This window comes from Carcharodon carcharias, chromosome 8 (genome assembly GCF_017639515.1).
Source record: "Carcharodon carcharias isolate sCarCar2 chromosome 8, sCarCar2.pri, whole genome shotgun sequence".
Classification (NCBI taxonomy): domain Eukaryota; kingdom Metazoa; phylum Chordata; class Chondrichthyes; order Lamniformes; family Lamnidae; genus Carcharodon; species Carcharodon carcharias.
Window position 1 is genome coordinate 89,932,470 of NC_054474.1, and position 12,534 is coordinate 89,945,003.

The window sequence follows — 12,534 nt, forward strand, 5'->3', positions numbered from 1 at the left end:
CTGACTACCTTATACCTATGGCCCCTAATTTTAGATACCTCCAATCGGAAACATCGCTATGCGAACACTTCATAATTTTAAAGCCCTATGGAGTCACTCACCTTCACTTTTCAAGAGAAAATAATGCATTTATTGGTGCCCTCCGCCAATTTCCCCATTTATTGGTGTCCTCCATCAATGTCCCCAGATACTGGTGCCTCCTCCACTTTAACCCCTCTGTCCCCCACCCCCCTGCAATTAATGTACCCTTATCCAATTGCCTCATGTAATGGTGATTTTTCTCTATTTATTGTTGCCTTCCACCAATTCCCATATTTACTGGTGCCTCTTCCACTTAACATCACCCCTCTCCTCCATTAGTGGTATCCCTCCCCAATTTTACTGGTGCCATCCCCATATTTCTCCATTCATGGAGCCCTCCACCAATTCCCTCATTTAGTGCTGCCATGCCCCATTCTCCCAATTACTGGTGCCCTCTTTTAATCATCCCATTCATTGGTAGCATTCCATTGGTGCCCTCTCTCAGTTGCCCCATTTACTGTGGTCCTCCCCAATTCCTGCAGTACTACTGCCCTCTCCCCAATTCCATTTTTAATACCTTCCCCCATAATATTTTCACTGATTTATGTACATAATGTTTTTTAAAGAGTAATTCAGCGATAACTTAGTTGATAAATCCACATCACAGTATTGTACTGAACCATATTGGCCAAGGTGATGGTTCAGTCACTACTGCGTTATCAAATCACAGTTAAAGACAGCAGATGTCAGACAATCTTTGGCCTCAGCTTCCATGATTCAAGGACAGGAAAACTCAGATGGGGACATGCTCTTGATCTCATTGGCACCTTCTGAAAATGTCTAAAAGCTCCAATGTACATGTCACATTGTGGATAAGATTAGCCTCGAATCTGATTCCTAAAGACCCTGGATGAAGAGATTTCCTGAATGCACTGGATATGATTACACATGATCCACTTGAATGAAGCCACCAAGGATTAGCCCACAAATCATTTCACAGTGCACCTTCAGAAGAGCAGAGAATTTTGAACCATGTAATTCTCTCTACTAGCTGCCATTGGTCACCCATATTCAATCCTGAGAAGAAATTATTACCGGAATAATTTTACCATCTTCACTGCAGACACACATTATAACTTCCACATTCTTCTGTGTGGTCTTGTTGTACTTGTCAAAGTCTCCATACTGGATGGTGATGTAAATGTCATTTCTAACGTCGCCTGCAGAGGAATGAAACAGTGGAATGCCCTGTGATGAGCGGTTTTGCAATACTTCGGGATGTGAAAACAGACACGTGGTACAAAAAGTAACAAAATGCCCTCCAACATAACTCATCTTTCAGCTTTTCATTCTAGACAGTGGACAAATGTTAGAAACTATATCTCCCTGTGCAGAGCTTTGTGTGACGAGAGTCCATTATCATCAACTCAAGCACTGGAACCAGCCTGGCCCATGCTATTTTCAGGAGGGAGTATTACTTCATAACCCCATCCATTTTTATCAAGTGCACTTTTCTCTGAGTCCATTTTTATTTATTCTTTCATGGAACGTGGGAGTCACTGGCAAGGCCAGCATTAGATGCCCATCCCTAATTGCCCTCAAGAAAATGGTGGTGAGCTGCCTACTTGAACTGCTGTAGTCCATGTGGTGTAAGTACACCCACAGCACTGTTGGAAATGGAGTTCTAGGATTTTGACCCAGCAACAGTGAAGGGCGGGCAATATACTTCCAAGACAGGATGGTGCCTTAGAGGGGAACTTGCAGGTGGTCGTATTCTCATGTATCAACTGCCCTTGTCCATCTAGGTGGTAGGGGTCATGGGTTTAGAAGTGCTGCCGAAGGAGGCTTGATGAGTTGCTGCAGTGCATCTTGTAGATAGTACATACTGCTGCCACTATTTGTGGCTGGTGGAAGGAGTGAATATTTAAGGCGGTGGATGGAGTGCCAATCAAGAGGGCTGCTTTGCTTTGGATGGTGTAAAGTTTCTTGAATGTTGTTGGAGCTGCACTCATCCAGGCAAGTGGGGAGTATTCCACTACACTGCTACCTGTGCCTTGTAGATGGTGAACAGTCTTTGGGAAGTGAGTTACTCACCACAGAATTCCCAGTCTCTGACCTGCTTTTGTAACCATATCATTTATATGGCTGGTCCAGCTAGTTTCTGGTCAATGGTAACGAACCCTAGCATCTTGATAGCGGGGGATTCAGCAATGATAATGCCATTAGAAGTCATGGGGAGATGATTAGATTCTCTCCTGTTGGACATGGTCATTGCCTGGCACTTGTCGGGCGTGAATGCCACTTATCAGTTCAAGCCTGAAATTTGTCTAGGTCATGTTCATATGATCGTGGACTGCTTCAGTAGCTGTGGAGTCACAAATGGTGCTGAACATTGTACAATCATCAGCAAACATCCCATTTCTGACCTTATGATGAAAGGAGGGTCATTGATGAAGCAGCTGAAGATGGTTGGGCTGAGGACATTACCCTAAGGATCTTCTGCAGTGATGTCCTGGAACTGAGATCATTGACCTCCAACAACTACAACCATCTTCCATTGTGCTAGGTATGACTCCAACCAGTAAAGAGTTTTCCACCTGATTCCCATTCACTCCAGTTTTGCGAGGGCTCCTTGATGCCACATTCAGTCAAATGTGGCCTTGATGCCAAGGACAGTCACTCTCACCTCAGCTTGGGGATTCAGTTCTTTTGTCCATGTTTAGACTAAGGATGTAATGAAGTTAGGAGCCAAATGACCCTGGCAGAACCCAAACTGAGCATCAGTGAATAGGTTAATGTGCAGTGCAAGTGCACTTGATAGCACACCCTTCCATCGTTTTGCTAATAATCAGGAGTAGACTGATGGAGCAGTAACTGGCCAAGTTGGATTTGTCCTACTTTTTGTATACAGGACATAATTGGGCAATTTTCCACTTTGTCGGCTAGATACCAGTGTTGTAGCTGTACTGGAACAGCTTAGCTAGGGGAGAGGCTAGTTCTATAGCACAAGTCTTCAGTACTACTTCGGGAATGTGGTCAGGGCCCATAGCCTTTGCAGTATTCAGTGCCTTCAGCCATCTCTCAACATCTGTAGAGTGAATTGAATTGGCTGAAGACTGGGCTTGAAATGTGCTATTATTCTTTCATTTGTTCCCTCGCTCAAGATCGCCTTAACATATTAACCTCTCTGCTCAACAGATCACATAAAATCATCTCCTCATCTGTTTCCTTTGTCTCACTAACACATCCTGTCCTTTCATTTCTAATGTTGTCATGAAGTTCACTCATTGTGCCAGAAATGTTGTGAGCTGAGAGAATCCTAATGGAAAGGATCAGGAGTTGCAACAGACACCTATAAAAAATCAACAGAGATAAAAACAAAAAAACTGCGGATGCTGGAAATCCAAAACAAAAACAGAATTACCTGGAAAAACTCAGCAGGTCTGGCAGCATCGGCGGAGAAGAAAAGAGTTGACGTTTCGAGTCCTCATGACCCTTCGACAGAACTTGAGTTCGAGTCCAGGAAAGAGCTGAAATATAAGCTGGTTTAAGGTGTGTGTGTGGGGGGCGGAGAGATAGAGACAGAGAGGTGGAGGGGGTTGGTGTGGTTGTAGCGACAAACAAGCAGTGATAGAAGCAGAATATCAAAAGATGTCAACAACAATAGTACAATAGAACACATAGGTGTTAAAGATAAAGTTGGTGATATTATCTAAACGAATGTGCTAATTAAGAATGGATGGTAGGGCACTCAAGGTATAGCTCTAGTGGGTTTTTTTTTTTTATTTTATATAATGGAAATAGGTGGGAAAAGGAAAATCTTTATAATTTATTGGGAAAAAAAAAGAGAAGGGGGAAACAGAAAGGGGGTGGGGATGGGGGAGGGGACTCACGACCTAAAGTTGTTGAATTCAATATTCAGTCCGGAAGGCTGTAAAGTCCCTAGTCGGAAGATGAGGTGTTGTTCCTCCAGTTTGCGTTGGGCTTCACTGGAACAATGCAGCAAGCCAAGGACAGACATGTGGGCAAGAGAGCAGGGTGGAGTGTTAAAATGGCAAGCGACAGGGAGGTTTGGGTCATTCTTGCGGACAGACCGCAGGTGTTCTGCAAAGCGGTCGCCCAGTTTACGTTTGGTCTCTCCAATGTAGAGGGTCTCCTCTACATTGGAGAGACCAAACGTAAACTGGGCGACCGCTTTGCAGAACACCTGCGGTCTGTCCGCAAGAATGACCCAAACCTCCCTGTCGCTTGCCATTTTAACACTCCACCCTGCTCTCTTGCCCACATGTCTGTCCTTGGCTTGCTGCATTGTTCCAGTGAAGCCCAACGCAAACTGGAGGAACAACACCTCATCTTCCGACTAGGGACTTTACAGCCTTCCGGACTGAATATTGAATTCAACAACTTTAGGTCGTGAGTCCCCTCCCCCATCCCCACCCCCTTTCTGTTTCCCCCTTCTCTTTTTTTTTCCCAATAAATTATAAAGATTTTCCTTTTCCCACCTATTTCCATTATATAAAATAAAAAAAAAACCCACTAGAGCTATACCTTGAGTGCCCTACCATCCATTCTTAATTAGCACATTCGTTTAGATAATATCACCAACTTTATCTTTAACACCTATGTGTTCTATTGTACTATTGTTGTTGACATCTTTTGATATTCTGCTTCTATCACTGCTTGTTTGTCGCTACAACCACACCAACCCCCTCCACCTCTCTGTCTCTCTATCTCTCCGCCCCCCACACACACACCTTAAACCAGTTTATATTTCAGCTCTTTCCTGGACTCGAACTCAAGTTCTGTCGAAGGGTCATGAGGACTCGAAACGTCAACTCTTTTCTTCTCCGCCGATGCTGCCAGACCTGCTGAGTTTTTCCAGGTAATTCTGTTTTTGTTTTATAAAAAATCAACCCCTGATTCATAAAGGGCCCGAGTCTGAATTAGTCAGGTTTAAAAAAGAACAATAGCATCTGAATGCCGTTCTCTCAGCAGGATTATAACAATGCTTGACATCTTAGTCTAGTCCCCTGCAGATGAGAATAAATCCCCTTGTCAGATTTAGAAAGTGCATGCGAACATATAGTAGGCTTGAGAAGCCAGCCAAATGACGTCAAATTCACAGCTGCTCCGAACAATTTCACAACAGGCAGGGCTGTGGCCACCTGTAACCCCAGCCAGATCAAGCTACTAACTGCACCTTTGAAAGGTGACAGCTTTGACACACAAGAGCTTCCAAGCTGCATAAAATAGACAGTTTTCCTCAACTGTATCCCTGAGCTGTTTTTCATCATTGTTGGTTTAAGAGATAAAGGGATTTGTAAACTTATCACTGAAGGCCACTGAGAGCAGTAGTTTATTTTAATGTATCCCTGTTATATGCGCATGATACAAATCAGTCAATATTCTACAGTGTTACATACAGGGAAAGAAAACCAAGTGTAGTGTTCAGTGAAGCAGGTTTGAGGATGAGTAACAATTAGACATGATTCACTCTTCATTTTAAAGTCATATTTTGCTTTATTTAGTACCTTGTCTTATATAGAAAAAAGTTCAGGTAATCTGGGAACCAGCGATTCAGTTGGAGTGCTGGAGGTTTCAACCTTAGATTAGGGAGTATTATTTGAGTTATAAAATCATTGGTTCAAACTCGCGAGACATAATCACATATTCTAGGCTGACGCTTCAGTGCAGCACTGAGGGAGCACTGCACTGTTGAGGTGCCATCCTTCAGATACAAGTTTAAACTGAAATTCTGTCTGGGGTGAAAGATCCCATTGTATTATTCTAAGGAGTGCAAGGCAGTTCTCCCCATGTCATGGCCAAGAGTTAACCTTAAGCTAACTCAAGTAATACAGTTTATTTGGTCATTTATCTCAAAGCTGCTTTTGTGACTTTGTTGTGCATAAATTAGAGTGCCGTGTTGTTTTTTATTCATTCAAGGGATGTGGGCATTGCTGGTTGGGCCAGCATTTATTGCCCATCCCTAATTGCTCTTGAGAACGGAGTGGCTTCCTAGGCCACTTTGGAGGGCATTAAGAATCAATCACATTGCTGTGGATCTGGAGTCACATGTAGGCCAAACCAGGTAAGGACAGCAGATTTCCTTCCTTAAAGGACATTAGTGAACCAGATGGGCTTTTACAACAATTAGACTTTTAATTCCAGATTTTTTAACAAATTCCAATTCATTATCTGCTGTGGTGGGATTCAAACCCGGTCCCCTGAGTATTACCCTGGATATCTGGGGTACTAGCCCAGTGACAATGCCACTACATCACCGCTTCACCTTTCCTGCTACTTTCCTACATTACAATAGTGACTGCATCTTATTGGCTCTGAGGGACTTTGGGCGTCCTGAGCTCATGAAACGTGGTATATAAATAAATTTCTGTTCTTCCTTCTTATTGGCTGAGCAGCTGGCAGGTGTAAAACTGAGGAAAAAATAGGCCTCTTCAGGCAGGAGGAGGAAATTACAGTGTGTGGTTCTGAAAAAAAAGACTCTTACAGCCTATTATTAAAACAAATATTAACAGACAATATGTCGGGCAAGGCTCACTAACTGTAATGACCTAAATGGCCAAATCATGTGTTTTAATGGAGTTAATTGACGGATAACCGTTAAACTGTCAACTGTGACATACACGGAAGCATAAAAAGTTGCAGGTTATTTGACAGGACTAATCCATTTACCCTTCTGAGCTCTAATTAGTTAATTTGAATCACATTTACTCCCCCTTTCACCTGTAATATTAATCGCTATATTCTATACAGATGCCGACTGACCTGTTGTGGATTGTAAACAATTTCAATTGCCTTTCGTTTGAGAATTGCAGCAACTTCAAATTTTATTCACATTTTATTAATTAGACATTTGGTAATACAGAACTTGAGTGTTGCTGTAAAAAGAGCTATGTTGTTCAAACTTTTCACTTTGCATTCATCAGGACAGAATTGAAAGAATGCCAAATCTCAAAGGAAACAACAATTAATACCACATGGGAAAAGGGTGCTGATTGGTTGGCATGGACTCCAATTGGTCAAGGTGTTGCCATGGAGAATACACCAAGCAACAATTATTCCCAAGCTTTTCTTTAAATTCAAATCAGTCAAATCGAAGTGTTGCCATGGGAATTCGCCAAGCCAATCTGAAGTGTTCAAAGAATTACTCTAATAATCAATTCAAGATTATCCATTGGGCTCACAATGGGGCTTACTTATGCTTGCTGGAATCTGCATATATTCACACTCAGGCCCCTGTCCTACGTAAACAAAATGAATGTCCAGGCATTGCACCTTTTTCAACTAAACAAAAGCTTGGGGGACAATATTTCACTGGGGCATTCCCCATGGCATCACCTAGACCAATCAGAGACAATTTTCTTGGTTTGAAATTAAACAAAAGCTTGGGAATAATTGTCACCTGGTGCATTCTCCATGGTAACACCATGACCAGAGCCCACTTGCCAAATAATCAGCAGTCCTTTTCTTGTGCAGCATAAATTGTTATTCCCTTTGAAATTTGATATTCTTGTCATTCTTTCCTGATGAGTACAAGATGAAAAACTTTTACAACCTGTCTCATGTAATTCTTAAAGTGATCTGTTCTTTCATCAGGAATTATGTGGACAGAAGTGATAAAGGGTCTTTTTTTAAAATGTGTCTTTGACCATGGGTTAGCTTTCCCCATGAAAGCCTAGAGGATGTTAATTGTTGTCTTTCAGGGTGGAATCTTATTGCCTTCATTTTTAAACATGGGCCAGAGCCATTTCCGAGTCCCAATCAGTTTCTGAGGTCCAATTAATGGCCACCTCCAGAAGCTATGTCCAGTTGGGGATGGTGGGTGAGCTGGCAGCCCCACTGGGTGGGGTGGCATACCAAGAGGATGCCTCAGGATGGAGGCACCCTCTGAAGACTTTTAAAGGTTTAAAGTTAGACTGTGGCCACAGCTAACAGGATATCCTCGTGGAGGGGTAACTGTGGCCTGCTGGCACTTGCAGCTCTGGGGTGGCAAGTTAAAGAAGGCCTCACTGACACCCCTTCACCCCAGCCTGCTACCAGAAGGCTACCTCCTGGGATGTGCTGGACTTCAGCCTCACTGTGGGGGTTTGTGGTGGTGGGGGGTGGGGGGGAGGTGGTAGGGGGGGAGGGGGTGGTGGGGGGGGTGGGTGGAGGGGCACCAGTGGTAAGATCCCAGTGACTCACCAACTTGGCCCTAATTGGGCACTAGATTGCTGATAATTAGATACTCACCATTGCCAAGCAGCTGGCTGATGTCAGTCTCACCCCATCTCCAGCAGGATTGTTCAGCTGTTTTACCCAATAGGCACATTTTTAAGGTTCCCCACCCTCCTGCCTTCAAAGCTGCCGGTAATGACCACTATTAGAGTTGAGTTTTTGTGAAGAACCTATTGGGTCTCAAACTCTACACTTGAGTCAATAGCTTTTGTTTTATCCACTGGGAAAAGGCTGGTGAGAGGATTAAAATATTAGGTTTGAGCAATTGAACTCCAGCCCCATTCCCAGCCATGTAAGCTTTTAAAAATCCAAATCAGGCCAACAATGAAGGTCTGCAAAAGCCAAGAAGTGACATTCAAAAGTCACAGTACAATACAATCATTGACACCTTGACTTCGACTTGACTGCACATTATAGGGGAGTTGACTATTTAAGTTAAGTTCAAGGTCTGCTCATTTTGCACTCCTGTCAGCCAAGAGGAGCAGGAATGGACCTCCTGAGCCTCACAAGGAAGCCTTCAACACCCACCCACCTCGCCACCCCAGTTCTGATAGCAGAATATAAAACATCTTTTCTTGGGGCAGGAGAGACGACCCATGCAAACATACCTGGCATGATGATCTCTGGGAATCCCAACTTCCTAGCCACCACTGTGTTCCTGTCCACTAGATGTGGATAATTCTTTCTGATCTGGGAAACATCCCCCACCAACATTTTCATTGTAACCCATAGTCCTGTAAAAGGAAATGTGAAATAGTAGTTAGTATTTTTGTTAATATGTGCTGGCAGGAGACTGTGCAGATCCAAGTGGTTGTACCTGAAGGAGACTGTGTGACTATGTATTTAAATATTTAAAATTAACCCTTTATACTAAAGTAAATAAAGTTATGGGTCATTTCTAGTCAGTTTAATGTCCCTTACGTTGGTAATGTTACTTTAACAGTGATCTGGGATTGTCAGCATTGTTGAATGCTAATCTTCATGTATTGCTTAGATACAGAACAAGAGAGGATGGGCCAAAACCACTTGTTCAGCAAGTGCAGAGCATCAAGATTAAAGGAACAAACTTCTAAAACTAGTTCAAAAAAAGCAGAAAATGCTTGAAATACTCAGCAGGTCAATCAGCATCTGTGGAGTTAGAAACATTTCCAGTTGATGACCTTTCATCAGATGCAAGGTCTTTGACTTAAAACTTTAACTTTATCTCTCTCTCTCTGCAGATGCTGTCTTACCTGATGAGCATGGCTCACAATTTCTGTTTCTATTTAAGATTTTCAGCATCTGCAGTATTTTGCTATTGTTCTAAAACTTGATGGCCCTATGTAATTTATCAATACGTCGCCATAAAGGAGTAATGAACACACAGACGGTACCTTTGACACACTGTTTAAACATGACATTGTAATGTGATTCCCTATGCAGTCCTAATTACGCAATGAATATGTAATTTTAGTCGAAAATTGTTTTTACAATGAAACATTTGAAAAAATGAAACTTAACACTGATAGGCTTGACTGCAACTCATGAAGTGATCATTTTGATGTGTGGATTTTTTTAATCTATTTGCCTGTATTATGGTTCATTTAACAATTTCACTGCTAGCTTTGTCTTTTTCTAACCATTTGAGATATGTTAGTATGGAGCATTAGACAGTTGTAATTTGATCCTGGGTGAGATTGTGCAACTCAAGGTTGTTCACTTGTTCAAAGGTCATACTATAATCTAAAATTCTTAATGTTATATTCTCAGGTTCAGTTAAATCAGTTTGGCTCCATAGGATTGCATTTTTATCACCTGGGCAAGTAGCAGGAGTCAGGGAAATTCCCTGCTCGGCCCACCTGCCTCAGGAGAATGTGTCTGCAAAGACGAGATCATCATTGCTGGGGGAATGCAGTTGGGCCAGCCAACCCAGGAAAGAGTTTGGAGGCAGCCACAGGGGCTGCCAGGTTCTGAGGCAGGCTGGTTAAAAGGCCTATCCGAGTGCTGTAGGACTTCATCCCAGTTAAGATAAAACACAAAGGTCCTCCATTCCTGACTCCTTCTCAACCCCTACACACTCTTCATGGCCCTCATGCCTACTATGCCCCACCCCCACCCAACTCCCATAGCCCTTCATTCCCCTATACTAAGCAATGGCTTTTCCATGCCCATTCACCCACTATACACTGTATAGAACCAATGAGCCCTGTGGTGACAATGGGATACATAAAGAAAACTTTAAAAAAAACAGGTGGGTGGAGGGCCATAGCTTGGCATAGGGGAACATTCTTGGCTAAGGGTCCAGATATCCATTACTCTGATGAAACACCTGAGCCCCAGGGAAAACATTACTTGATGGTAGCTCTGGCTTGCTGATCTCTGCTGTCAATTTCACAATGTTCATTTATACTAGGTCAAATGTCTCCAGTTTTTGTTATTGATACTTTAGAGGGTTTGGATGACTGACACATTTACTGTACTATAGTGAACCTACTTTTTTAACATAATGGAAAGTAATGAATCAATGACAGGTTGGTGGCATGGTTTGGCATGGGGGCATGATGGGACATAAAGGTTGGTGGGGGGCAGAGCCTGGCATGGGGGGCATGAGAGGCCATGGGGTGGGTAGAGGACCATATTTTGGCATAGGAGAGATGAGGAGAACCTTTTGAACCCACTTTTTAAAAGTTGCCCTCATACAGACTTTGGTTCACAACTCCTCTGAGGTGCCATGAAACATAATTCATCAAAACCCTAGCCCGACTCCATGAAAATTGCAAAGGAGTAGAGCATGCCAATCCCCGCAATGGGGCCACCCAGGTCGGGAACGCAGGGTGCGGACTGATGACCTGAACTAATCCACACCCTTAAAAGACACTCCTGAAAATTGCACAGCCTGGGAATGGAGTCAGGATTCCTAGAATCGGGAACCATCCGCCAATTGTAAAGGGCTCCCAAGTCAACCAGCCTCGGCGAAAATCTAAGCCTAATGCTTGATCTTAGAATTTTTGACAAGTCATCCAGTCATTCCCACAATCCCTTTGCCCCACCATTGGTGGCCAAGCTTTCAATCACCTAGTTCCTAAACTCTGGAATTTCCTCCTGAAATGTGTTTGCTCTATCTCCTTTGAGAGGCTGCTAATGCACTTTCTCTTTGACCAAGCTTCTAGTCACCTGACCTAACATTTCCTTCTTTGGTTCACTGTAAATATATGTCTCATTGCACTCCTGTGAAGAACCTTGGGACACTTTATTGCACTAAAGGTGCCACATAAATGCAAGTTGTTGTTTTCAGCAGGCTTAAACTGATTTAGTGCCCACACAGGTCACTAAAAGTGGTGGATATTCTAAGCTTTCCGCTTTTCCTCCTCCAACCCCCCCTGCCTCCCCTGCCTCACTATCCCAACAGAGGGGATCTGAAGCCAACTGCCTCCTTACCTTCTTGGGAGGGTTCTTAGTGCAGAGTGGAGTTGATTACCTTTCTACTGGGCTTAGCCAGGGAGCACTCTGGCTGGTACCATTGCACTGAGCCAGCTAGGGAGCCTCTGGAAAGAACAGGAGCCTGCCACAAGCAGAGCACTGTCATAGTAAGAACAAATTGGTTTCATAGAGCAAGGAAAGCCAACCAGAAAGAATGTGCTTTCACCTTGAATGTCTGTGAAGGCGGACAGGACACGAGACATGAATGCTCTCAGAAGAAAGTTCATTTAAATGACAGATAGTTTTCTATGGGATGGCACAGGCACTGAAACAGACAGAGTCATACTGTCAACTCACACCAGAAAATCCAGATAATTGTTTTGACATTTCAGTTACTATATTGATGCATGCAGTCATGTCTTACAGTTTCAGCAAAGCAATCTCAGGGAAATCAGAAAGTGGTCCATTGTGTGCCTGTGTTTTGTTAACCCAACTGATGGGTCATTTTTCTCCCCCTTCTTCTTTCTCTCTCTCTTTCCACAGTCTGTTTCCTTCCTTTTAGTAAGAAAGACTTACATTTATATAGCACTTCTCAAAACACTTTAGAGTAAATGATGTACTTTTAAACTATAGTCACTGTTGTAATGTTGAAGAGGTGCTAGCCAATTCAGGCATAGCAACTCCCACCAATAGCAATGTGTTAATGACCAGAAATTTATTTGTGATGTTGACTGAAGGAAAAATATTGGCCAGATCCTTGTTCTTCTTCATATAGTGGCATGGAATCTTTAAAATCCACCTGAATGAGCAGTCCTTGGTTTAACATCTCTTCTGAAAGACATTACCTTCAACAGTGCAGCACTCCCTCAGCACTAG

The 12,534-nt window shown here is 43.1% G+C and overlaps 1 protein-coding gene across 3 annotated transcripts in view; it reads right to left on the bottom strand.

Annotated features, from left to right (window-relative positions):
- Positions 1-12,534, bottom strand: part of LOC121280741 (dedicator of cytokinesis protein 2-like) — a 627,095-nt gene that overhangs the window by 500,804 nt on the left and 113,757 nt on the right. For all 3 annotated transcript variants that reach the window (XM_041192879.1, XM_041192878.1, XM_041192880.1), the window contains 2 exons: positions 8,868-8,993; positions 1,117-1,241 (listed from right to left, as the gene is read on the bottom strand). In XM_041192879.1, coding sequence (XP_041048813.1) covers positions 1,117-1,241; positions 8,868-8,993 — 251 coding nt within the window. The remainder of the gene's footprint in view (positions 1-1,116; positions 1,242-8,867; positions 8,994-12,534) is intronic.